The sequence below is a fragment of the Rhineura floridana genome, chromosome 21 (genome assembly GCF_030035675.1).
Source record: "Rhineura floridana isolate rRhiFlo1 chromosome 21, rRhiFlo1.hap2, whole genome shotgun sequence".
Lineage (NCBI taxonomy): Eukaryota > Metazoa > Chordata > Lepidosauria > Squamata > Rhineuridae > Rhineura > Rhineura floridana.
In genome coordinates, this window is record NC_084500.1 from 2067523 (window position 1) to 2095282 (window position 27760).

The 27760-nt window shown below is 47.1% G+C and overlaps 1 protein-coding gene across 4 annotated transcripts in view; it reads left to right on the forward strand.

The window, feature by feature from the left end:
* TMEM132E (transmembrane protein 132E) overlaps positions 1–27760 on the forward strand; it is a 165749-nt gene that overhangs the window by 114392 nt on the left and 23597 nt on the right. For 3 of the 4 annotated variants that reach the window (XM_061605146.1, XM_061605145.1, XM_061605144.1), the window contains 2 exons: positions 25580–26486; positions 27581–27721. In XM_061605146.1, the coding sequence (XP_061461130.1) occupies positions 25580–26486; positions 27581–27721 (1048 nt within the window). The remainder of the gene's footprint in view (positions 1–25579; positions 26487–27580; positions 27722–27760) is intronic. The other variant, XM_061605147.1, reaches the window with a different exon arrangement.

Below are 27760 nucleotides of genomic sequence, written 5' to 3' on the forward strand. Positions count from 1 at the left end.
TCAAAGATTAAACATCTGGGATTGATTGGGAGCTTTGAAGCGATCTTAGTGTGCAACAGAAGCTGCCCAGATACCACTCCCCCAACTCTCTCTCTCTCTCTCTCTCTCTCTCTGTGTGTGTGTGTGTAAGTAATAGAATTTGGTTGTGTTAGCTTAACTTAGCACTTTGATTTCCCTATGTTCCTAGAGATGTAGAAAACTGCCTTGTACCAAGTCAGACCATTGGTCTCAGTATTGTCTACACTGACCGGTAGCAGCTCTTCAGGGTTTCAGACAGGGAGTCTCTTCCCAGCCCTACCTGGAGACGCCAGGGATTGAACCTTGAACCTTCGGCATGCAAAGCAGGTGGTCTGTCACTGAGCCACAGCCCTTCTTATCTCTCACTGAGGGGTGAGAAACAGGAGTGGGTCACTCACAGGACGAACCCTCAGCAAAAGCCTCCAGGCAGCAGTGTCACTGCCATTTACGGGCTGGGATGAGGCAGCGGGAGGTCAGGGCTCTACAAGAGCACAGGTGCAAGCACCAGATCACCTCTGCGGGCGTGCCTATGCAGTCCCACCTTGCCACCACCTGGGCCCACTCCTTCCCGGCAAGTGGCAGTTACGCAGCTGCTGGGAGGCTACTGCTGTGCGCCAGGACCTGCCTCTGTGGTCAGATCCAGGGATAATCAGACTCCCAGGAGGCCTTCTTACTTCAGAGACCACCTGGTGACCACTTTACGATTACAAGCCTGGGTGCTCAGATCATCACTGATCCCATCTGTTGTATACTTTATCCCCCCCCCCCGGAAATATTCCCTTGCAGCCACTCTTGGCCTTTCCTTAGCCCACCACTGGACGTTTCTTGGCCTCCAGACCTTCCTTACCAATGCCTGCTTCTTCGGCGCCTTCCCCTGTGGGGTAAAGCTTCCCACCAGCGTTCCCCCTCTCTCCTTGTCTTCACTCCCCTAGTTTCCTTCTTCCCAGCCTGCTCTCTCCCAGTATCTCAGCCTCTTTCTCTCCCAGTTTAGGACAGGGGAGGCTGGTGGCTATCAGTGGGGCAGTTAATCCGCTCCGGGTTTTAGACTGTCCTTTCAAAGAGCTGTGCAAGCAGCTTTCTTCATGGGGCAGTGGTCTGGGCTGTAAACTTTCAAGGAGCTGTCCAAAGTTCTGGAACCTACGCCTGAAAATAGGTTCAGTGCCTCAGACAGCTCTTAGAAAGTTCAGACTAAAACCTGGAGTGGATTCACTGCCCCACTGACATTGGAGCCACCAGTTTCTAGCGGTTTGGGAGTCTCCCCTGAAATGCATCTGGTTGCTTTTTCTCTTCTTCAGCTGTGCGCATCTGTCAGTTCTGCCTGCATGACTCCAAGGATCATCCCTCCCGTCAGGTGAGACAACACATTGACAATACTGACCGGCAGTGTCTTTCCAGGGTTTCAGGCAGGGACAGTCCCAGCCCTGCCTGCAGATGCCATTAGGGATTGAACCCAGGGCATTTGGCATGCCAAGAGATGTTCTACCACCACCTTCCCTTCATAAAGGCGGCTGAGCTGAACATCCTCCCCCAAATCATTACTCCATTTGCTGGTGGCAAAAGTTAGTGGTGCTGGTGATCATTTTGGCAATTGTCAGGGATGATGTCATGATGCTACGTAGCCAATCAGGTGTGGCTATGTGATGGATGATCGCACGGGCGGCAAACAAAGTCAATTCAGAGGGAGAGCCATGTTCTTGAATAGATGAATGCTTGCCGAGCCGTTACTGATACCCCCCCAAATAGCTGTTGAAAAAATAGTGAATGCTTTTTTTTTTAAAGGGGGGGCGACCCTGGCTTTTGAGCATGGCCCAGCCCTAGCAACGTGGGTGCTCCCTTGCTGGGTGTTAGGGATGCCAATTCCAAAGTGAGAGGTGAGTGGAAGGCAGGCAAAAGGCCCAGCCAATGAGGCGCCATTGCTTCGGCGGTGGGGGGAGGGCTGGCTGGTCTGCCTGGAAGCGCAACGACAGCATTAGCATTCAGGCTGGGTCCTCCGTGTGGCCGCCACTCAGACAGCCAAGTGCTTTAAAGACCTGCTTGGAAGGCAGCTGGGACTCTCCGTACATTGCAGGGAGGCTGGCGTTGCGCAAGACAGGCAGGCTGGCGAGGGGGAAGGGTGGCTCGGGTCGCAGTTGAAGAGCAAAGGCTGACAGGTACAGAGCCTACGCACTGGGAGAAGCCAAAGCCGGCAGCCTGAGCTGCAAAGGGATCCTGAATACCAGCTGGTTTTCTCAAATGCGAGGAAATCACGCCCCACTTCGAGAGCTTCCCTTGACCCGGAAACGTGGTCACGCAGTTCCTCCACTGGCTGCCCTGTGGATGTATTTGGACTCCAACAGTCCCTGAGGATCTGTCATTTTTGGTACTCTCTGCATTTCTCAGTTTTCCCAATCTTAAATTTAGTTCTCTACGCGTCTGCAGCAATTTGCCTTTTAAAAAAAATCCTCATGAAAATTCATCAGCGTTTCAGTGTGAAAATCTCATAATAAACACTTTTTTTCTTTTTGCCTTGGAGCTTTAACGTGCACATTTTTTGCAAGCCATTTCTCCGAATACAATGCATTTTTGGATGTCATTTTCACTAAGATGTTCATTTTCAGGCACCCTTTCCCCTTGATATATGCACATTTGTAAACACTGCTTGGCTGCCAAACTGCATCGCAAAATTTGGAGAAGTGCGAGTTTCAAAGGAGGGCTGTGTTTTCATTTTCATATTGTTTTGAAACATGCAGATTTGATGAATTTGGCTTTAAACGCAAACTGAATTAACTTTCTCACCCATATCTGTCCCTGACTATTGGCAATGCTCTCTGGGGCTGAAGGGACTTGGGAGTCCAACAGCATTTGGACTGCATCCTTTGTAGAATGTACCTGGTAAGCTAGAGTGAAAGTTAGTTATTTTTGGCATTAATATACCATCCAATTAACCTTTTCCTTCATTGGATGGCCTGGATCTCTAGGCCCATCCACTTTCTCCACACTGTTGTTGTTGTTATGTGTCTTCAAGTCGTTTATAACTTATGGAGACCCTATGAATGAGTGACCTCCAAGAGCATCTGTCGTGAACCACCCTGTTCAGATCTTGTAAGTTCAGGTCTGTGGCTTCCTTTATGGAATCAATCCATCTCTTGTTTGGCCTTCCTCTTTTTCTACTCTCTTCTATTTTTCCCAGCATTATTGTATTTTCCAATGAATCATGTCTTCTCATGATGTGTCCAAAGTATGATAACCTCAGTTTCATCATTTTAGCTTCTAGTGACAGTTCTGGTTTAATTTGCTCTAACACCCAATTATTTGTCTTTTTCGCGGTCCATGGTATGCGCAAAGTTCTCCTCCACCACCACCACATTTCAAATGAGTTGATTTTTCTCTTTTTCACTGTCCAACTTTCACATCCATACATAGAGATTGGGAATATATACTTCTAGCATGTTCTCCCCACCCCTGACTTGCCTTTTTTTTCAAAAGTAAAGGTCCCCAAATGTTTGTTTCCAAACTGAAAAGCCCTCTCCATTTCTGGTGGAAGTCTTGCCCTGCAACAAACAGGGGCACATGAGGTTTTCTTTATAGCGCCAGTGATATTCAGCCTCTGCCCGCGCACCATCCGCAGCATGGTGTGGGAAGATTAGAGGGTTTCCCAGGGGGATTAACATTGCCCCCCCCTTTCTGCTACCGTTCCACCTTCCTCCCCTCCTCCCTCTGGCCGGCTGCCCTCTTTCGGGTGAGAGATATTACAGGTGTGTTTTAAATGCACTTTCTTCTTAAAAGGAAAACAAGCCGGCTTGGTGCTGTGATCCAGATTTTGCTAAATTAATCTTGGCCAGATATGTAATCTGCTCCTTCCTGCTGCTTGGTTGCTGAGGAAATCTGGGACGCTGTGAGGCACAGAAAGAATGGAAGGCTTCCCTTTAGCAAGTCTTTTTAAAAAAACCCTCATCGGTGCTTTCATGTGAATTTTCTCCTAATAAACTTGTTTTTATGTGCAGTTTTGACTAATGTGCACATTTTTTTTGCAAAGTAATTTCGCCGGCCGTATTGTATTTTTTCATACGTTATTTTCACCAATATATGTATTTGGATGCATACTTCCCCCTGGTGTGTGGAGCCATGAAGGCAGAACAAAGTCTGGGGGCCCCTCTCAGAAGACTGAGCAGGAGGGCCCCCCAAATACGGCAGGTCTGGCTCCCCACATTTCTTACTAAGTGGCGGGACGCACATGATTATGATCTAAAGAGATGGAGTGGGCATAAGGCCATTAAGGAGAAGGCCATAGTTCAGGTCTCAGGTTCAGTCCCGCTGGCATCTCCAGGGAGGTCTGGGAGACACTCCTTGTCTGAAACCCTAGAAAGGTAGCTGACTTATACTGAGCCATACCCCCTGGTCCCATCTAGCCCAGTATTGTCTACACTGACTGGCAGCAGTTCTCTAGGGTTTCAGACAGGAGACACTCCCAGCCCTATCTGGAGATGCCGGGGATTTAAACTAGGGCAGCCTTTCCCAAACGTTGGATCCTCAGATGTTGGACTACAACTCCCATCAGCCCCTGAAGCCAGCATGGCCAATGGTCAGGAATGATGGGAACTGTACTCCAGCAACATCTGGGAACCCAAAGGTGGGGAAAGGCTCAACTAGGATCTTCTACATGCAAATCACATAAGAACATAAGAACATCAGAAGAGCCTGCTGGATCAGGCCAGTGGCCCATCTAGTCCAGCATCCTGTTCTCACAGTGGCCAACCAGGTGCCTGGGGGAAGCCCGCAAGCAGGACCCGAGTGCAAGAACACTCTCCCCTCCTGAGGCTTCCGGCAACTGGTTTTCAGAAGCATGCTGCCTCTGACTAGGGTGGCACAGCACAGCCATCACGGCTAGTAGCCATTGATAGCCCCGTCCTCCATGAATTTGTCTAATCTTCTTTTAAAGCCATCCAAGCTGGTGGCCATTACTTGGCCGCTGAGGCCGAGGCCCTTCCCAAGCTATTCTTAATGTCAAGCTGCTTTTAAAGGTGGAAGAGCATTCCTGGTCAGTTGGCAACCTGTGCAATAGCCTCCCCTGGAAAAAAGATGGCAACCACAGGCTCCCCTCTCCTATCCAGCTACTGCCGCTCGTGTGGGCAACTCCCAGGAGATGAGGGAGGGAGGGTTGGCCTGGAGTCTATTTATGATCCAGACCATTACGCTGCTGGTGAATAAACATGGATCATCGGCACCTCTGTGAAGTCAGCGTTTAAAGGAGCGCTAGGAAAATGGCCGCCCTGGGAGAGGCCATAAATCAGGAGAATTAATTGGAAGCTTCCTCCAAACACCCCCCCCCAACAGGAGACTCTTTTTCCAGCTAAAGTGACAACCAGGGGGGCATTTTGGGGGGAGTTCACAGCCGGCTCTGCTATGTTTGTGGGTCTTCTTGCTGATTCCGCTGGGGGGGGGCTCAGCTCCTGCCTCAAAGTCCTAACCTGCACTGGCTGGCAGCCACTCTCTGGAGTTTCAGAAAGGAATATCCCCCCCTCCCCGAGTTGGAGATGATGGGAATTAAACCTGCATGCAAAGCAGGAGTTTTGCCACTGAACTATGGCCGTTGCCTGACAGAGAGAACTACCGCGTTGCCTCAAGTGTTGTGTTTTTCCGTGCAGCTGATTTCCATGACCAGCTGGGAGCCATCAAGTGATAAGTAACCAAAGGACTGTTCCACACAAGGACAGGTATCGCCTGAAGACAAGTAGTAGATTGCATAGCCAGGTGTGTGAAAGGAGAGAGCCAGTTGTTCTGTAATGGTTAAAGTGTTGGTCTAGCATTGGAAATAACCAGGCTCAAATCCTTCACTCAGCCATGAAGTTTCCTGGGCTATTTTGGGCCAGCCATTAACTCTTAGCTTATCCTATCTTGCAGGGTTGTTGTAAGGATACAATGGGGGAGAGTTGTAAGGATAAAAAGGATATTGTAAAGCTGGAAAGGGTTCAGGAAAGGGCAACCAGAAATGATCAAGGGGATGGAGAGACTCTCCTATGAGGAAAGGTTGCAGCATTGGGGACTTTTTAGTTGAGAGGAAAGGCGAGTCAGAGGTGACACGATAGACGTGTATAAAAATATGTGTGGCATGGAGAAAGTGGATGGAGAAAAGCTTTTCTCCCTCTCTCATAATACTAGAACTCGTGGACATCCAATGAAACTGAACGTCGGAAGATTCAGGACAGACAGAAGGAAGGACTTCTTCACGCAGGGCAGAGTTAAGCTATGGAATTTGCTTCCACGAGAGGCAGTGATGGCCACCAACTTGGATGGCCTTAAAAGAGGATAAGGCCTCCAGTGGTTACTAGGGAAGATGGCTGTGCTTTGCCTCCATAGAGGCAGTTGTTGTTGTTATGTGCCTTCAAGTCAATTACGACTTATGGCGACCCTATGAATCAGCGACCTCCAAGAGCATCTGTCGTGAACCACCCTGTTCAGATCTTGGAAGTTCAGGTCTGTGGCTTCCTTTATGGAATCGATCCATCTCTTGTTTGGCCTTCCTCTTTTTCTACTCTCTTCTGTTTTTCCCAGCATTATTGTCTTTTCTAGTGAATCCTGTCTTCTCATGATGTGTCCAGAGTATGATAACCTCAGTTTCATCATTTTAGCGTCTAGTGACAGTTCTGGTTTAATTTGTTCTAACACCCAATTATTTGTCTTTTTTGCGGTCCGTGGTATGCGCAAAGTTCTCCTCCACCACCACATTTCAAATGAGTTGATTTTTCTCTTTCTCACTGTCCAACTCTCACAGCCATATGTAGAGATCGGGAATACCATGGTGTGAATGATCCTGACTTTAGTGTTCAGTGATACATCTTTGCATTTGAGGACCTTTTCTAGTTCTCTCGTAGCTGCCCTCCCCAGTCCTAGCCTTCTTCTGATTTCTTGACTATTGTCTCCATTTTGGTTAATGACTGTGCCGAGGTATTGATAATCCTTGACTAGTTCAATGTCCTCATTGTCAACTTTAAAGTTACATAAATCTTCTGTTGTCCTTATTTTAGGCTTTTTGACGTTCAGCTGTAGTCCTGCTTTTGTGCTTTCCTCTTTAACTTTCATCAGCATTCGTTTCAAATCATTACTGGTTTCTGCTAGTAGTATGGTATCGTCTGCATATCTTAAATTATTGATGTTTCTCCCTCCAATTTTCACACCTCCTTCATCTTGGTCCAATCCCATTTTCCGTATGATATGTTCTGCGTATAGATTAAACAAATAGGGTGATAAAATACACCCCTGTCCTACGGGGAACCAATTGGTTTCTCCATATTCTGTCCTTACAGTAGCCTCTTGTCCAGAGTATAGGTTGCGCATCAGGACAATCAGATGCTGTGGCACCCCCATTTCTTTTAAAGCATTCCATATTTTTTATGATCTACACAGTCAAAGGCTTTGCTGTTATCTATAAAGCACAGGGTGATTTTCTTCTGAAATTCCTTGGTCCATTCCATTATCCAACGTATGTTTGCGATATGAACTCTGGTGCCTCTTCCCTTTCTGAATCCAGCTTGGACATCTGGCATTTCTCACTCCATATACAGTAAGAGCCTTTGTTGTAGAATCTTGAGCATTACTTTACTTGCATGGGCAATACGCTTCTGAAAACCAGTTGCTGGAAACTGCTGGAGCGGAGAGAGCTCTGGTCTAACTCCCCATTGAGGCACCTGCTTGGCCGCTGTGAGAACAGGATGCTGGACTAGTTGGGGCACTGGCCCTCCATCACCTGGCCTTTGGGACTTGTAGGCCACAGCCCCTCTCCCTTGGTCCTGCCCTTCATTGGCCCTGCTGTGTGCCGTCTTGAATGCTTTTGCCTAATGGGAATGGTGACAATGTCTCTCCCTTGCCTTGATGCAGGATGGAGCGATGGCGGATGGGCGAGTGGGTGTCAGACTCTCTGAAGGCATTTTGGGTGGAGTGTAGCCTCTCTTGCAAAGGGAAACACTGCAGCTATTGAGTGGCCTTTTGCCTCTGGCCATGCCCACCACCGCTATGTGGCCCCTGCAAGGCTTCCTATAAGAACATGCAGCCCTCGGTTTGCCCCACCCCGATAAAGCAAATGGTAACTTGCCGTACACTAAATTGGCTTTAGTTATGCAGTTATGCAGAGAGGCCACACTTTCCGTAACCGTTATGCGTTCAGCAATTTTAATTGGATTTGCATTGAAATTTAACGAGATAACATTATCTGCACCTCTCAATCTGTTGTTACCCGTTCACTTTCAAGTCAGGGCAGGCTTCAGATCCAGATTAATGGCTAAATGAATATGCAAATGAATGTTTCCCCTCTTTTTTCATCTGCTCCATTGCTCCTTGATAGTTAAACGTGGTTGCCTTTAAGCGCGTTGGCCACTGGGGGGCAACGGTGGTGGCTAGAGCAGCCAATCAGAGTCAGCTCAGGATGGTGTTTCCTGCTCACATAAACATCAGAACCGACCCCTTTTTTGAAGACGACTGTTTCTGGTGAAGTGGCTGACATCTCAAATGACCCTATTCAGAGTACGAATTTGTCTCACTCCCAGTGATGAGCTGTATGAGCTGAGTATCCTTTGTCCCAGAAATTCTTCTCCGGATCAGGCAGCAATTCTTACCAGTGTAGTTCCTTCCCCGGATCCACAAATGCTGCACTGACAGTGCCTCAGGCTCCAGGAACCATGGCACATAAAATCCCAGCAAGTCCCACTCACAGTTCTTACAATGTGAGTTCAAGAGTGGTGCTTGAGCCTGTGTCCTCCTCCCTCCCTTTCGTGTGCTGTGCCTTTTTGAATGGAGACCTGAGGGCTGGGACTCTCTCACGACTGAGTTTTGTTAACTGCTCTTGGAGCCTTCTTGGCCGAGGTAAAAGCTTTAAAAGAAAAACAACCCCCCCCCAAATGTAGTTCCCAGGGCGCCCTTTGCCCTACTAAGGATTTGGGTAGCCAGGGAAAATACATTTTCCCAGTGTCCCGGAAGTAAGTCCCATTGTGTTGAGTGTACAGGATTTCAGTGGACATTCACCTAGAAAACAAAATCAAAGGCTGATCTTGAGATTTGCACTCCAAGAACCTTTGAGGAGTGTTAAAGGAATGCTAGCCAGCAGATCAGCAACATTTCTTAAGAGAGTGGGAATTTGTGAATGATACATCTCTATATTGTCAACTATTTCCATGTAAATTGGAATATTTCCATGTAAATTGGAGCATCGTTGGAAGTGGATCATGTATAGGGTGTTTTTTTTTTCTTTTTTGCAGGGTGGAAGAGAAATTGGTGGCAATTAATGACATTTCACAGGGACTTTATGCTTAGTCAGAAGGCAGCATTTAGGATCAGAGCTTAATCTAAGCCACATAAAATGCTTTTGGTAGCAGGATTCAGCACTGGAATATCTGAAGTAATAATCAAGGGTTCATCTTCATCTGAGGATGTGCAGAGTGCCTTTTCATTCATGAGTAACCAAAGCTTGTCTCTATGCGTCTGGCCCATGCAAATGTGGGCTTTGACACTGGGTGTGGCAGTCAGCATCCTAAGAAGCCTTTCTTTCTTTTGAAAAAAAGCAAGTTTCTGGCCCTCTTGGCTGTGCAGGCAGGTCTGCTGAAATGTCTCAGCAGTGTCCAATGGAAATCTCAGTTACCCAGTTTAGCCTCTTCCAAAGGATGAGTGCAAGGGAAGGAAATGTATGGAGAGCATGCACGCTTGAAGTGCATTATGTTGTAAGCTTGCTATCTGATTAGCGAGGATGAGTCTATTGCTTTCTGCTTTGCCCAGAGCGGCTATGGGTCGGGACTTGGAAACTGACATGAAAATGCTCTATAATGGTGGTAGATATTTTTCTGAAAGAGCAATTCACCTGCAGTTCCGATGGGATTGTGTGAGGAACAGCAGTTTCCCAGCATATGGAGAGTGGGTAAGAGGCAAAAAAAACTACGAGTATGATTGAAGGCAAATTGTTATTGTTAATGTTATTAATAATATACCATTTGATTATTATTTATTAGTTTATTTTTCAAATTTACTCTATATCCTGCCCTTCCTCCCAGAAGGAGCCCAGAGTGGCAAACAAAAACACCAGAAGCATTTTAAAAACAAAAGTCTTTAAAAACATATTAAAACAAAGCATCTTTAAAAGCAGATTCAAACAAAACATCTTTAAAAAAAACTTTAAAAACATCTTAAAAAGCAATTCCAACAGAGATTGTAAAAAGCCTCTAAGCAGTTTACAAAAGCCATTACAATTATTGATAAAACAATTAAAAACAAGTCATTAGAACATTTTTAAAACAATTAGAACGGCAACAAACTAAAAAAAAAAGATTAAAACACATCACCATCTATATGTCTGGATAGGCTTGCCTAAACAAAAACGTTTTGAGCAGGCAATGAAAGGAATACAGCAAAGGTGCCTGCCTGATGTCAACAGGCAGGGAGTTCCAAAGAGTAGGTGCTGCCACACTGAAAGAAAGGTTTCTTACAAGTGCAGAATGAGTATTATACATCACCTGCCTGTTCTGCTAATTGAAGCGCTCGAGTGGGCACATATGGGGTAAGGCAGTCCCACAAGTAAACTGCTTGCAAGCTGTTAAGGCTTTATATACCAGTAGTCACACCTTGAACTTGGCCCAGTAACAAACTGGCAGTCAGTGCAGATCTCTGAGCAAATGTGTTATATGCTGACAGGGTCTCACATGATGATAATAATTCTTTTTAAAATTTATATCCCGTCCGTCTCAGAAGGAGCCCAGCGTGGCAAACAATAAAACCCTTAAAAAAACACCCCTCTTTAAAACCATCTTAAAAAAAAATATTTAAAAACAAAACTTATTTAAAACATCTTTTAAAAAACGCTTTAAAAAATCTTTAGAAACAATTCCAATGTGGAATGTTGCTGGAATGACAACAGAGACTGAAAAGAAGGGCTCTCTGTCTCTCTCTGAGGATTTGGCGTGTATATGAGTAACTTTGATCGCGTTACTACCCCTGGAACATCTCGCTGCTTGAGGGAAGCCCATTAACCATTCAGCACCTTGGACAGTTCCTTGAAAGTTTGGACTAAAACATGGAGCAGATTCACTGCCACATGGACATCAGGGCCAACTATCTCCCCTGCAGTGTTAGCCCACAAAACCACATGTGGATGTGGTAGTGGTGACCCCCCACACCTGTGCAATGGCGCCACTTGGCCATGAGCCTCCATTCCTTGTTCTCTGCCTCTGTCATTCTAATATTTTTTGCACCAGATTCAAAATAGGGATTGCCAAAGAGGAGTTGGCAGCGAATGTTGGGAAGGAGAAGCTATTTCATGCTCTGGCAGCTTCAGCCTGAGGCAGGAGATGGATCCAAGGCTGCACCTCGATGCAGCTTTTGCCTTTTGCCTGGGTCGCCATGGAGATGCTATTAGAGGCTCACAAATAGACCAGAAGGCCAGGAAGAGAATCAGTGTCTTCTGCAATCCCGCACCCATTGAAGAGGTTCCGCACTAGCGAGGGGCAGAACCTGGACAGTGGCTTGTTATGTGCAAAGTGCTTTATTCATAATTATTGTGATGACTTAAGTTCAAGTTGAAGATAAATAAGGGGATTGGTTTACCGGGGGGGGGAGGAGTTGCCAAGGAAATGCTTGCCTGTTGTAGGGGTGGCTGCAGCAGCAAAAATATTCATCCATTCAGAGTGAGGGCATGAAGCCTTGCCTTTGCTCTGAGTAGCCTTGGTTACTTCATAATGGAGTCAGATCCAATTGGTTGCTGTGAGGTGGTGTGGATGTCATTGCTCTGATGATATGAATTTTGATAGGCTGGACTACATTGCAAAAAGAAGCTCTCTCTTTTTAAAATCAAATCAAAAATAAAACAATGAGGAAAATGGTGTGAGAAAGCATCTGTTGATCAGCTATACTGCCCCCTGAAGCTTTCCATTCTACACCCACAAATGTTTGGCAATGAAAATCCAGCCTGGCCCTGTTGGTTTGTTCAGATGAGCTTTAAGCCACCCTCTGATATACAATCTATAATAAAATTATAATAAAACAACATGCAACAGACAAAGAAACCAAGGAGATGAAAGCACAAAGGTGGCAGCTTTGAAACCCAAAAAATTCAGCATAGCTAGATCAAAAGACTAAAAAAGTTAGACCATTATGAAATGCCTGTTCAGATAAAAAGTCACCTAGCACTGAAATCATTGCAGATTTGGAGAGTTGGCATTCTTTATGCTGGGTGCATAGAGTTGTTTTAAATATGCATTTGTTACAATTCAGTTTTGCCCTTCCTCTACGAAGTTCAGTTTCTCATGCCCTCTCCTCCATTTTTATCCTCACAACAACCCTGTGAGGAAGGTGGCTGGCCCAATGGCCAGGCTTTATGGCTAAGCTTATCTCCCTCAGTCTGCGCCAGCTCTTAACCACTGCATGGGATTGCCTCTCTGTTGCCTTTCTACCCAGTGTGTGCATTTTCCAGAGGTATCTGAGCGCCCATTTGGGTGGATAAGTAGGATTCTGAACTAGAGACCTTCTATATTCATTTTAATGAGGCTTGCGGATGGGAGCATGAGCTGACAGCACTGGAGAGCATGTCAGGAGGTGGGCCGCCAGGATGGATGATGAGATATCTGGAAACCAAGTCCTGTGAGGAACAAGCCAGGAATGTTTATTTTATTTATTATTTGATTTATATCCCACCCTTCCTCCCAGCAGGAGCCCAGGGCGGCAAACAAAAGCACTAAAAACACTTTAAAATATCATAAAAACAGACTTTAAAATACATTAAAACAAAACATCTTTAAAAACATTTTTTAAAAAGCTGTGAAGACATCTTTTAAAAAAAGGTTAAAAACATATTGTTAAAAAAGGTTAAAAACATATTGTTAAAAAAGGTTAAAAACATATTAAAAGCCATTTCAACACAGACGCAGACTAGGATAAGGTCTCTACTTAAAAGGCTTGTTGAAAGAGGAAGGTCTTCAATAGGCGCCAAAAAGATAACAGAGTAGGTGCCGCCACACTGAAGGTCTGCTTCCTATGTTGTGCAGAACGGACCTCCTGATAATATGGTATCTGACAGAGGCCGTCACTTGCAGAGCACAGTGATTGGCTGTCCTGGAGACATGATTGGATGTGATTGCCGCCTTCAAGTATCTGATAGGCTTTGATTAGGGATAGACAAATGTCTATTTCTGCTTCTTTTGGTTGCTCATTTTCCCCACCCCAAGTTCAGTTCTCCACAATTTCAAATCAGTCTGCAGTTTTTTTAAAAAAAGAAGTCTTCATGAAAATTTACCAGCACTTCAGTGTGAATTTCTCTTCGTTTGCACATTTTTGTATGCAATTTCGCCCAATGTGCACATTTTTGCAAATCAGGTTCCCTGAATGTAATGCACTTTTGTATGCTGTTTCCCTTCATTGAGATGTACACTTTACCCCAGGATATGCATTGTTGCACACGTTATGTCATGGTTGGTAACCTTCATTGCAAAAGTCAAATAAGTACATATTTTGAAGGATGGCTGTGTTTTGCTTCTCCATATTGTTTCGGCAAGTGTGAATCTGATAGTTTTGGCTTGAAATGCAAACTGAATCACACGACTTGCCCATCCCTAAGAGAGATGCGCGCACGCACACATGCACGCATACACACACACACCTCAGGCCACCAGAACACCATGTGGATAGCGCCTAAGGCTGCCGGCACAGTCTGAGCTGGCAGAGATGCAGAGTGTGTGCGGGTGTGTGTGTAATGAACAGGAGACAGCCTCCCTGTGATGGATGGACCTCAGCATGCGCTGGAGTGGAGCATCTGATTATCACACTGCTTTGCTTGTGTCACAAAGGTCTCCCACACGCTGCCATTAGCCCCGCTCGTAATGGGCTTATCGCTCAACCTTAAACACTCAGCCGGAGAAAGTCCATCCATCCATGCAAATGCAGGGGTGGAAGTGGCGAGGAGAGGGGAGAGAGAGTTCTCGGCCAGTTATTTCTCCTCACCCCAAATTGGCATTTCGGCTCTGCTTGGCTGGATATGAGCCGGTATTAGGAAAGAGAGCGAGCGAGCTACAGGCTGTGGTTTCTGTTCCCAATGAGTGGTTCTAAAACAGCTGCATGATGAGCAAGGCATCTCTCTCTCTCTCTCTCTCTTTATCTTGTCTCCTATGACCCTGCAGAGGAGGTCCCTGCGCCGTACTTACAAACTACTGAGGGAATTCCATTGATCTGGCTAATCGAATGGAAAGCTGAGCAAGAATGCAAACGGCCTCTCTCTGTCGCGGCGATCAGAGATAGCAGAGGGCTCTTTCATCTCATGGGTGCAAGAGGAAAACATCCCTGCGTCTGGGTGTAATGGAGATAAATAATTCATTTTAGTGGTGGCTGGTGGCTCCGTGCCAGCGGGGCAGTGGAATCCACTCTGGATTTTAGACTGAACTTTCAAGGAACTGTCCAAGGTGCTGAAAGCACAGAGAGCTGCTGCCAGCCAGTGTTGACAGTGTTGAGCTAGATGGACCAAGGTTCTTATTCAGCAGGATGCCGCTTCTTCAGGAATTAGGCCCCGCTGGTCATGTAATGTGCCCTGCCAGGTGAGGGCGCTGGTGGTGATATGGCCAGCACAGGCTGAAGTGCTTGCTGCCTGTGCAGTGAAGGGCTGGGTTTTATGGGAACAGCGATCCCATCCTTTGGCCCAAACTCTTCGCCATTGGCTTGTGGGGAAACAGTGGTTCTGGGTTGTGCTCCAAGCCATAGTTCAGCGGTGGCCCACATACTATTCATGCAGAAGGTCCAAGGTAGGACTGGCAAGTTCTCCTGTCTGAAATCCTGGACAGCTGCTGCCGGCCAGTGCCGACAACACTGAGCTAGAAGGACCACGGTATAAGGTAGCTTTCTAGGTTCCTGGTTGCCAGGTTCAGTGCCCAGAATCTCCCGTTAACAGGGTCTCAGGTAACTAGGGCAGACCACCTCTGCCTTGAGCCTTGGAGAGCTGAGTGGACAGCTGTGGCGCAGTTGTGTCGTGAGATGCTGGACTTAGGAGCATATCCGTACACCCTCGGGAAAAATTGCTTGGCAAAAATCTCTGGGCTCTGCAACATTGCATAGAAAAAGGTGCATGTTGGGAGGAATTCACACTAGTGCTGGTGAATTTTCAGGACTTTTTGCAAAAATTGCAAGCTGATGTGGAAATGTGGTGACCTTAGGAATGGAAAAATGAGGAACTGAGAAGAGATTCACCCATCCCTACGGACAGCCTGGAAAGTCAGGGCCTGGAAGGTAGCCAACATGACACCTCCTAGATATTTTTGGATTCCATGTCTGTGCATCCCCTGCTGGTATGGCCAGTGGTGAGGGAGGATGGGAGCTGTAGTCTACAATGTTAGGAGGGTGCTACGTTGGCTACCCCCTTTCCCTGGGAATAGATGTTATTGAGCTAGCCGGACTGACTCATTAGAGGGCAGCTCATATATCCAAATCCTAGCAAGCATTGGTTTGTTTTGCACTCTCTTTGCTGGGGCCGTATATCATGGTTATAAATTTCAAGAGTGTTCAAAGGGTTTGTTGAGAATTCTCGGCTGCTTGCTGAGATATAAACAGGTAGCGTCAAGGGTTGCTTTCTTTTGAAGCTTTTAATTGAATTACTAGCAGGGCTCTTGGGAATAATGAAACACTCTCGTGCTGCTGGGTTTTAAACAGGTTTGATTGAAGACTGTCTCCAGATTTCCCCCAGTATCTCAGGGGCACAAAACCATTTTTTTCCCAGCCCAAGGGCTGCATTCCGTTCCGGGCACTCTTCCTGGGGGCCACATGCCAGTGGTGGGCGGGGCCAGAGGCCAAAGTGGGCGGAGTCCAGGAGGCGAATGTTAATTTTTATACAGTTCTACACATGCCTCTCTTTGTCCCCCGCCCAGTCAAGCAAAAGGCACGATCAGAGTTCAAGGACATCCCAGCCAGGAAAAGGCACTCGAGGATGGGTGCAGAGCAGGGCCAGTGAAGGATTTGGCCTGGAGAGAGTCCTGAGGGCCAGATGGAGAGGTCTGGAGGGCCGTATTGGGCCCCAAGGCAGTTCCCCATCCCTGCTCTGTCTGAGAGCTGATCAAGCCCATAGCAGCCTTGTGTGTGTGTGTGTTTTGTTCATTTGGGGGTTTGCCTACTCTTATTTCTCTGCTTGTTTTTAAGGGGGGGTGTTTTGCCAGACTTTTGTGTTTTTCGCCTGCTTTTCATTTGCTGGGAGATGTGTGTCAATGTGTCGTCTGTTTTTGTTTTCCTGAGCGTTCTCAATATTTTCTTCTGTGAAATGGGTGCTTTGCGGTGGCCGTGTCTCCGTTTTCCAAATGAGCCACAGGTCCAAACTGTATAGCTGTATCATACTGGCTCTAAAATAAAATATAAATAAAAGAAAGGCAGAAAAGTACTTTTAAAAGGGTTTTAACACCCAAACAATTGAAGCAGCGTTTTTCCAGCCATTGTGTCATAGAAACATAGGAAGCTGATGTGTGTCAAACCATTGGCCCATAAAATGAGGAGGTGGAGAGCCATGTTTGTATGCCACCTTGCACTCCTTGGAGGAAAGGTGGGATGTAAATAAATGAAATGAAAGTAACACTCAAATATGTTCATCAAAAAGAAGGAAAACGTCCAATATTTGAAGAAGAAAAAAACAGGTGGAAGGAGACAGAGAAACAGGGTAGATGGGTGGGATAGAAATATTTTAAATAAATAAAATAAATAAATAAGATTTGAAAAGCAGGCATAAACAGTTATTGTCTGTCTTTTTCTCCTTACTTTACTGGATATGTTTTTAAATATTTTAATCTAATGTTCAAAACTTTGAAATATCTTTAATAGCCTCTTGAATAAATGAAATCAAAGCCACTGCATAAACTGTGCATGTCTAATAAGAACAGTTTCTTTGCAAATTTCTAATTCCGACTGGTGATTTACACAACTGAACTGCTGCGTTCACAGGTACAGACTCTACACTTGTTGAATGGAGTACACATTTGGTCTTGCCACGCCCTGTTTAAATCAATCTCTCCAGCTGAGTTGGCAAGTTTCCGACAGATTCCACCGTGCTGATTGGTTGCCTTCTGTGACGTCACAGAGCCACCCTGTTGGGAGTGCTTTTGCACCTCTTTAAGAAATGATTGCACTCCGCAAAAAAAGAAAGATAACAAAAGGAATCAATGTACACGTTGTCACTTAATTTCTTTTTTTTGGAACAGACTGCCTGCCTTGATGACTGATAAGTGAACCAGCGCCAGTGGCTCATATCGGTAGTGTTTGCATTGCAAGGGAGGATGGACGCTCCGGGGTTCATACGTGTCCCTGGGCTCCAGGGGATTTGCCAGCAAGTCTGCAATTATTTCTCAAAAGTTTGATGACTGAGCTATGATTTTTGCTTTGTTTTGCTCAGAGTAAAGCTGGGCACTGTGGATGGATGTGTCAAGTCTTATGCCCAGTTGACATCCACTTCATTACTTCATTCAGAGCATTTGTACCTTCCAGAACAGCAAAGGCTCCCAGAGTAGCTTGCATGCAACCAGATTCAATGAAGAGTCTGTGTTTGGCATTCTCACAGTCGAACAAGATACAACACACAAGGGAACAGGAACAAGAAGGGAAAACAGCAAACGCAGGCACCAGTCCTTGAATAGCGTGCGTGTTTATGGATGAGTCTCTTCCATCCCACTGCAGCATTAATCTGCATTTTCTTTTTTTTATAAAAAAAAAATCTGCATGGAAATGTGCGTTGAAATGCCTTCTATCTTAATGCATGCACTGCTGGATGTATTTTGTGCTACACCAAATTTTATGCATTTTGGTATTTATTTTTTTTTTGAGCTGAGAATTGGATCCCAACGTGCAGCGGAGTGCAAAATCCAAAACATAATTTACATCCTGGTTGGTGTATGAGTTTGGGAGCTGCGAATTAGGTCAGTTTGCTGAAAAGTATGGACCAAATGAAATTGCCTGCCGCCCCTCATTCAGATGCACCCTTTCAAGAGGACTTGGAGGAGGTTCAGGATGCATCAAAGAAAGTGCTTTTCCACACAGCCCATCGTTAACAGTCAACCTTTTGACTCGGGGGGAGATGAAGTGGGGCTCCGTGATGAGGTCTCTCTTCTTCCCGGTGACTTTGCAGAGATTCATCATCCAACACTCCAGCATGGATGTTTGGCTGAAGGCTCCCTCCAAAACGGTACTGGTCACCTCCACACTCCTCTCATTAAAGGCAATGTCTCCATGCAGTGAGCATAAGGGCATCCAAAGAGCCCCACTGACTCAGACCAGAGGCCCATCTGGTCCAGCCTTCTGGACAGCCAAATTGCTCGGGGAAGAGCAAAAGGCGGGTGCAATGCAACACTATGCTGCAGATGCACTCACTTGCACTGTGACCTGTGTGTGTGTGTGAGTGAGAGAGACACACACATAGAGAGAGAGCACTGATGTATCAGCACAGATGGAGTGGGGGGAGGGGGAGAGTTACTGCATCCTCCAATTTTAGGATGCAGAGTGTGAAATCGCGGACTAGGTCTGTTTAATTTTCCTGCCTTATAAAACCATTTCTAGGTGTTCCAGAAGGTCTTCTGCAAGGCAGTATAAACCAACATGTGGGTCCTTTCAAGTTCTATGTAGAGAGGCCCTTAACTCCTTACGTCAGATGTGGAAAACGTTGGCCCTCCAGATATCGCAGAAAGACAGCGCCCATCATCCCTGGCTGCTGGCCATGCTTGCTGAGGCTGGTGGGAGTTCCTCCTGTTGGGAGGGCGGGCGGGATACAAATCAAATAATAAATAAATAAACATCTGGAGGGCCAAAGGTTCCCCACACCTGCATTAAGTCATATTCATTTCCCTTCAATCAAATTCGAGAGCTAGTGTAGTGTAGTGGTTAGAGTGCTGGACTACAACTTGGGAGACCAGGGTTCAAATCCCCACGCAGCCATGGTGACCTTGGGCCAGTCACTGCCTCTCAGCCTCAGACCCCTCTGAATACCGCTTACCATGAAAACCGTATTCATGGGGTCACCGTAAGTTGGGATCGACTTGAAGGCAGCCTATTTCCATTTTCAATCAAATTCATAGTCTATTTAGATTACATCTAGGACCACCAGACAAGGGCTCTTCTGCTGCTGATCACCAGCTACGCCAACTGTGCACCTCTAGTCCACCCCAGAACCTTGCTGCATGTACACCAATCTCCTGTTTTAATTATAACCTCCTTGTGCCCTCCCCCTTCCCTAGGTGCCTCCCACACATCCTGGACAGGGGACCCATAAGTCTCTTATGTCATGCAAAGCGAACTCGGGCCTTGGTATGGCGGAGAGCATCAGGGAGCTTTTGTGGCTGCTTCTACAGCAGCCAAGAATATCCGGACATTCGCAACGACTCTCCACTGAGAGATTAGATGGAGTCAAATTGACGAGGCTGGAGACAAGCTCTGAGTGCTGAGAGCTGAGCCAACACTGGTTAGATAAAACTGCAGGGCGGAAAAGGGAAAGATTGTTATGTGTGTGTGACAGGGAAGCTTGTGATAATGGGCTAGATCGATGCATACTGCAGAAAGAGATGGTAGAGTCCTGGGGGGGGCAGAGTGGACTATAGCACTTCAGGCTGGAGGTGGGGAAAAATGTTTAGCCTTGAGAAGAGAAGACTGATGGGAGATATGATAGCACTCTTCAAGGACAGAGGAGGGCCAGGATCTCTTCTTGATCATCCCAGAGTGGAACCCATGACCTAGGGAGGTGGTGAGCTCTCCAACACTGGAGGCCTTCAAGAGATAGCTGGACAGCCACCTGTTGTGGGTGCTTTCAGTTGGATTCCTGTATTGAGCAGGGGGCTGGACTCAATGGCCTTATGGTCTCCCTGATGTGAATCAGGACTTCATTGGGTGGCAAAGGGTTAAAGCTCCCCCACCCCCCTTTCCAGTGTCCTAATATGGATTAGACCCACACATCTTCCCTCCCATTAAATATTAGACAGGCATCATGTCTGCTGTCTTTTGGCCTGCTGAGGACCTTCCTCTTTCAACAAGGCTTTTAAGTAGAGACCTTATCCCGTCTGTGTCCATGTTCAATTTTTCTTAATATATATATATATATATATATATAGATGTTTTTTATCCTTTGAGTGCTTGCTGCCATGGGCTCTCCTTTGGAGGAAGGGTGGGATATAAATTTAATCAATCAAATTGCATACAAAAATGAGTATATTTTGTGTGAAAATTTGTATACATTTTTGTGACCTTTTTTTAATGGCAAGCTGATACACAAATGGGGTGAACTAAACATAACGCTCAAAACATGAGAAGGCGAGAGAAACCAAAACTGACAGATGCAACCTTCCTTATGCTGTAAAATCCATAGGATCTTTTCTATTTAAAAAAACAAAACACACAAATTGCAGGGAGGTTTGATTCTACATTTCTGCCTCCAGCAACCCTAGTGGGTAGCCTTTGGGGAGCAGCCGCCAGACTTAGGAAACCGCTGTTCCGTAGCTGGCTGGCAGACAACTCTCTGTGGATTTGACCCTTGCACCCCCGTAGAAAAAGTCTACCTAAAGGCCAGGCAAAGTTGGGAGTCATCGTGCCTTAATTTCCAGATGGTAATTGCAAGACAGATTGCAAGCCATTTTGCTTGCTGCTTCAGAGCTTATAGAGAAAGGGAGATGAAAAAGCTGGATGGCCACTCCATTTCCACTTTTATCTGACGTTATTTAAGGGTGTGTGGATTGGGGGGATGTGTATTGCGAGCGGGGGGGACGTGGTTGCAAGTAGCCAGTGAAGTTCCCTTGTTGCTCCATAGAGGCCAAGCAAGTGGTCCCTCTAATACTCTGTGGCAAGTCCCCCCCCATCATTCCAGAACCATCAATGGAAGGTGAAGTTTGGGAGAATCAGGAGAGACGAAAGGAACTATGGGATTGATTGCTCCCACAGGAGGCAGTGATAGCCACTGGCTTAGATCACTTTAAAAGGGGGATTTCCCAGAAGAGGCATCTGGTTGGTCGCTGGGAGAACAGGATGCAGGTCTAGCTGGGCCCCCTTATCTAGCCACAGGGCTCTTTTTATCTTCTTTTGTTAAATGTTCATGCCTGGCAAAGGGGTACATCCCCCCCAAAGCAGCCATAACTTATGGAATTGTTGATGGTTTAAATAGCTTTAAAAGGTAATTAGACAAATTCAAAGAGGAGTCCATCAATGACTAATAGCCATAAAAGTCTAATGGAATCTCTGTGCTCCGAGGCAGTATATTTGAGTACCAGGGCTCTCCAAAACTGGAGGCCTTCAAGAGGCAGCTGGACAGCTATGCTTTGATTTGGATTCCCGCACTGAGCAGAGGGTTGGACTCGATGGTCTTATAGGCCCCTTCCAACTCCACGATTCTATGATTCTAAGTATTTACATAACATTTGCCGACTGAAAAAGCAACAGTCACAAAAAGCACTCATCTTTGCTTGAGTGGCTTCCGTTCCTGACCTCCGACGAACATGCAGATTGCTCCTACCCCCTCCAAACAAAAATGTGACCACTTAGGGAAGGGGCAGCCATTCATTCGGTCACCAATCTGTGCTTGAAAAAAAATGTATGGCTCATTATGAGCTGTAAAGAGAGACTGAACGAAAGGATCAAGGCAGTGGTAAATGCATCCCTGGAAGAGGGTGCAGTGCCATTAGCCCTCAAGGAGGCGGTAATAAAACCTATCCTGAAAAAACCCTCCTTGGATCCACAAAAACTAAATAATTTTCGTCCAGTCTCCAATTTACCATTCTTGGGCAAGGTGATCGAGCGAGTGGTGGCCAAACAGTTACAGACACACTTGGATGAAGCAGATTATCTAGATCCATTCCAATCGGGCTTCAGGACTGGACATGGAACTGAAACAGCCTTGGTCGCCCTGGTGGATGATATGAGGAGGGCGTTGGATAGGGGAGAATATACCTTCCTCGTCCTCCTGGATCTCTCAGCGGCTTTTGATACCGTTGACCACGGTATCCTTCTAGATCGCCTGGAGGGATTAGGAATAGTGGGCACTGTTTTACGGTGGCTCCGTTCCTATCTCTCAGACAGGCATCAACGGGTGGCATTGGGGGATGAGGTTTCAGACCCTTGGCCTCTCAATTGTGGAGTGCCACAGGGTTCTCTCCCCCATGTTATTCAACATCTACGTAAAGCCGCTGGGGGCCATCATCAGGAGGTTTGGGCTGCAGTGTCGCCAATATGCGGATGACACTCAGCTCTACCTCTCATTTAAGTCCTCACCAGAGTTGGCTGTAGATACCGTGTCCAAGTGCCTGGAATCCGTAAGTGGATGGATGGGAAGGAATAGGCTGAAGCTGAACCCTGATAAGACCGAGGTGTTACTCGTGGGAGATAAGAGAAGGCTGGGAGATATAAACCTGGTGTTTAATGGGGTAAGATTGCCCCTGAAGGACCAGGTCCGCAGCCTCGGGGTTATTCTTGACTCACAGCTGTCTATGGAAGCTCAAGTATCAGCAGTGAGCCGGGCAGCTTGGTATCAACTCCATCTGATACGGAGGCTGCAACCCTACCTTCCTGTCCATCTTCTCCCACGAGAGATACATGCCCTGGTCTCCTCTCGCTTAGACTACTGTAATAGGCTCTACATGGGGCTGCCCTTGAAAACGGTCCGGAAACTACAGCCGGTACAGAATGCGGCGGCACGTTTGATTAAGAACAGCCGTCGCCATGATCATATCACTCCAGTATTAATAGATCTTCACTGGCTACCAGTTGTTTACCGGGCCCAATTCAAGGTGTTGGTACTGACCTTTAAAACCCTATACGGTTCCGGCCCAGTTTATCTGAAGGAGCGCCTCCAGCGCCACCAATTAGGCCGCCTGACGAGATCAGCCACACAAGACCTCCTCTCGGTCCCACCAGTCAAAACAGCTAGGCTGGTGCCGACCAGAGAGAGGGCCTTTTCGATGGTGGCCCCCGCCCTCTGCAACTCCCTTCCTTTAGACCTCCGCCATGCCCCCTCCTTGACGGCTTTCCGCCGAGCCTTGAAGACCTGGCTCTTCAGGCAGGCCTATGGGCTCTCTGGGGTGGGTTAGTTTTTAATGCTGCTGATTACATGTAAGAGTGGGTAGCTTAATTATTGAACGTTGTTGTTATGGTTTTATATTGTATTTTACCCTGTTATTGTACGTCGCCTAGAGTGTCCGTTAATTCGGCCAGATAGGCGACTCAAAAATAAAATTTTATCATTATTTATATGTTTAGCAGCAACAGGGTGGAGAGGCCTTGGGTTGGCATGCAGAGGAAGTGGAGTTTAACCCCTTCTATCTCCCCCCCCTCAATAATAACACTGCCTCAGCAGGAATTCATCCTGCAGGGTAAAACACCCAGCAATGCTGTGAGATCTTCAGGCAGCTGATCCTGGGGGCAGAAAGTGGCAGAGACCTCTTGAAGGCAGATCTGTGTACACCACTTGGCTGAGCTTTGCGCGTACCGTGGACCGCGAAAACAGACAAATGATTGGGTGTTAGAACAAATGAAACCAGAACTGTCACTAGAAGTTAAAAGGATGAAACTGAGGTTATCATCCTTTGGACACATCATGAGAAGACCGGATTCACTGGAAAAGACCATAATGGTGGGAAAAACAGAAGGGAGGAGAAAAAGAGGAAGGCCAAACAAGAGATGGATCGATTCCATGAAGGCAGCCACAGACCTGAACTTACAAGATCTGAACAGGGCGGTTCACGACAGATGCTGTTGGAGGTCACTGATTCATAGGGTCGCCATAAGTCGTAATCGACTTGAAGGCACATAACAACAACATCACCCTCTGATGTCGTGGAGGGCACTGTTCTGTCAACAATGGTGAAGTCAGATTCTACTCTCTGTGCAGTTTGCTTCTCTATGGGGAATAATGAACAATTTAAATGCTAAGGTGTTTTTTTTAAAAAAAAAAGCAGAGTAAATAAGACAAAATGGGCTTATTATTGAATTCACGTGAAATGGAATGGGAATGAGCAGATCCATCCATCCTTATTGACCAGGGATGGGATCTTGGGGTGTTGTGGCAGGGAGGTCAATGAAAATGGCCACCCAGTTGGGAAACAGGCAAACGCCATGCAAGGAAAGGGGTCAAGAAAGCCAAATGAAAATGACACAACAGAAGAAGAAGCTGTCAGGTCTTTTTTGGTTGCCTCCTTGCCAGCCCCATCAGGAACCATCCTTTTGGAGTTTCTCTGGTACCAAAACGTTATGACTCGCCCCCACTTGTGTCTCTTTCCAAAGGTGTGCTTCCATTTGGGGTTAAGATGCATACATGCGCGCACGCAAACATCCTGTTCCCCTTCATTGCCATTTCCTTGACAGACATTTAGTTGTGAGCTATAAATACTTTGAAGGCTTCTCTCCATTACGGCAAGAGCATCTGACTGAAGGACACAATCTGCATGCAATTAAAGGGGGGTTAATGAAGGTGATTGCTTATTAATAACTCTGACTTGAAGCTTAGGAGAGCAGGGAGGGCAACTGGGGCCCACCCATTCATGGCAGCTTTTGGTAGCTGAAATACAGAAGGCTTTGAGGACTGCAGAGCGTCTTATAGGCTGTCGTGGCGACTGGGGGCTCCGATGTCAGTGCGACAGTGAATCATCTCCACGATTTACTTGGAATTTTCAATGAGCTGTCCAAAGTGCTGAAACGTATGTCCAAGATTGCTTTCAGATGGTGCAATAGTAGCCAAATTTGGATAGTATTGCCTAGTGGTTGGAGGCATGCAACTCCCTCAGAAAACAAAGGAAAAAAATATGTCCTCCATTTCCCCCAAAATGTTGTCCTCTCTTTCAAATAATAAAAAAAACCTTGTGGTTTTCTTACACATTCCAAGGGTGCTTTAGAATGGGTTTATAATTTTGGTTGGTGTGGGCTTTCAGCTTACCATATAACTGCAAGGTGGCTGAGGGTATGTGTGTTTTTTCTCCCCCTTAAAGGCTCCCCCCACTTCAAAAAGCCCTGCGGTAGGAGTTACATCATGGCATCTTCCCCTGGGCTTTAATGGAAGAGGCTCGCTACCAAATGCTTGAAACGTTTGGGAGTGCTTACTGTCCTTTTTTTTTCAGGGCCATTACATCTTTAAAAAAAGAACTATGATCATTTCTTTAAAAGTAAAAAAGAAGGCTTCACTTTACAAGCAAGGCAAAGCAATGAACAATTGCCAGACACATGGTAGGCAGAGTTCCTGGCTTGGCTTACAGGAAAGCCTAGCTGAGGATGCCCAGCTTGGTTTTTCCCAGGAAATATGGGCTGCTGGGAAGGCTACCACAGAGGTGATTTGTAGAATGAAAGAAAGGACTCTCACGAAACCCTTTGGGCTACCTTGAAAGTAAGGCAAAAGAAACCCTGCGTTGCATGAGAATTTCATTGAAGTGTCCCTCCTTTTATAATTTTCGAATGCCGTTTCTGTTCACATTAATTGATGGAGAATGGCCAGAGAGAGGGGGAAAACATGCAGGAGAAATGTTCAGCACAGCCCTATTTCAAATAGTTAACCTTGGTGCAGCAACGCCCCCTAGTGGCCGGGGAGTGCTCCAGAGCCTAGCAGAGGCCAACGCTAACGTTACCGCCTTTTGTCTCCTCCTAGCTCACGCGAGGGTTCTTCCCACCAGCTCAGAGCCCCCAGAGACACCCCAGCCACCTGCAGCTGCCATGCTCCCAGTGAGCTACCGCCTCTCCAACACCCGCATGGCGTTCTTCCTGCGGGAGATGCGGCCGCCCCCCAACACGAACGCCAGTGCCAGCCTGACACGTTCGGAACCCTTTGTCGTGTTCCAGACCAAGGACTTGCCGGTCCTCAACATCTCTCTGGGGCCTTTCAGCTCAAGCCTGGCCTTGCCAAAAGAACTGCTCCAACCCTCCAGCACTCTGGAGGTCCCCGAACACCTGACGGTCAACTGGAAGGTGCGGGCCTTTATTGTACGCACAAGGGTGCCGGCCAGCCAGCCCACGGCCCAGGTGCTGTTCTACGTTGCCGGGCGGGACTGGGATGACTTCAGCGTGACCGAACGGCTACCCTGCGTGAGGCTGCATGCCTTCCGGGAGGCCCGGGAACTCCGGGCTTCCTGCCGCCTGCGGGGCATCCTGGCCTCTTGCCTTGTCCAAGCGGAGTTGCCTCAAGCCTGGTTTGGACCCGCTGCCGTCCCCTTGGGGCGCAGGAAAGCTCCGGAGGGAATGGACCCCGCTGGACACGTCCAGCAAGTGGAGCTGTATTACACCCTCCATGCCCCCGATGGGATGGGGGACTGCGGGAGCGAGTTGGCGGGGCGACGGGGTGGCGGCGGGGCCCGGACGGAAGGGCCCACGCAGCACCCCCTCCTCCGCATTGGCAGCCTCCGGCTCTTTCAGCCGCCGCCGCCGCCGCCCTTTCAAGAGCAGCGCCTGGATGACAACGTCTTCGTCCGACTCCCTGACAAGCCCCTCCGGCCAGGTGAGGTGCTCAGGGTCATCCTTTACCTGATGAAGAACTCGACAGTCGAGCACTTCACGCTCAGGTAAGCAGCACTCAGGTGATGATTGAGGGTTGTCCAAGGACAAGCGTAGCTCCTGCGTAGGGAGTGTTAGGGGGGTTGGTTGGGGCTCCCTGGCAGGGATACATTATCACTGTCACTGTTACTATTCAGTGGATGGTGTCAGTGGGGCAGTGAATTTGCTCTGGGTCCCAGGCCATGGTCTGAAGGCACATGAGGCCAGATCCCTGCTGAAGCTGGTCTGGTCAGGGCCTAGATGGGAGACCACCTGGCCACCATATGTAAGCTGCCTTGGGTTTCTGTCATGAAAAGGAAGGCTGGGTATAAATGTAATAAATAAATACTCCAAACATTCAAAGAGCTGTCCAAGGTGCTGAACCTATTTCAGGAATGGAAAATGGAAACGGACTGCCTTTAAGTCGATTCTGACTTATGGCAACCCTGTGAATAGGGTTTTCATGCCAAGCGGTATTCAGAGGGGGTTCACCATTGGCTTCCTCTGAGGCTGAGAGGCAGTGACTGGCCCACGGTCACCCAGGGAGCTTCGTGGCTGTGTGGGGATTCGAAACCTGGTCTCCCAGGTCATAGTCCAGCACTCAAAGCACTACTCCACACTGGCTCTCAGTTTTGACAACGGTATCCACATTTTGCAAACAATTTCTCCTAACAGAATGCATTTTTGTATATGTTAGTTTCACTAATATATTCATTTTTATGCACATTTTCTCCCATAAAATATGTATCTTTGTAAACATTGTTTGGTTGTCTGGTTGGCAAACTGCATGGGATAAGTGCAAGTTTTGAAAAAGGGTTGTGTTCTGGTTCTCAGGTTGTTTTGGAAAGTGCCAGTTTGATAAGATTCAGCTTTCAATGCAAACTGAATCAAATTTTTCCTCTATCCCTATTCTATACTCGGAGGAACGCTTAGCTAGAGACAACCCACAGACTCTGCTGTGCGTCCTAGTAAAGGCTAGGCATTTGCTATGGCCATTTTGGTCCAGCAAGGTTTAAGTGACATGCCCAAGGACATAAAGGGGATCGGTGGTGTGGGGAGTGAGTGGAACTGAGGGTCCTTGAGAAACGGCTGTTGCTCCCCTCTGTCTCTTGCTGCTTGGCAGGGTGAAGGCCAAGAAAGGGGTGAACCTGCTCACGACCAAATCCCGGGACCCAAATTGGCTTGTGAATTCAGAATTCCAGACTGGCAGCAAACACTCCACGTCAACTGTCGAAGTGTCGTGGATCGGTGGCGCACAACCCAGGTAGGATCCACTGCTGAGATTTTGGCAAGCATTGCCCGC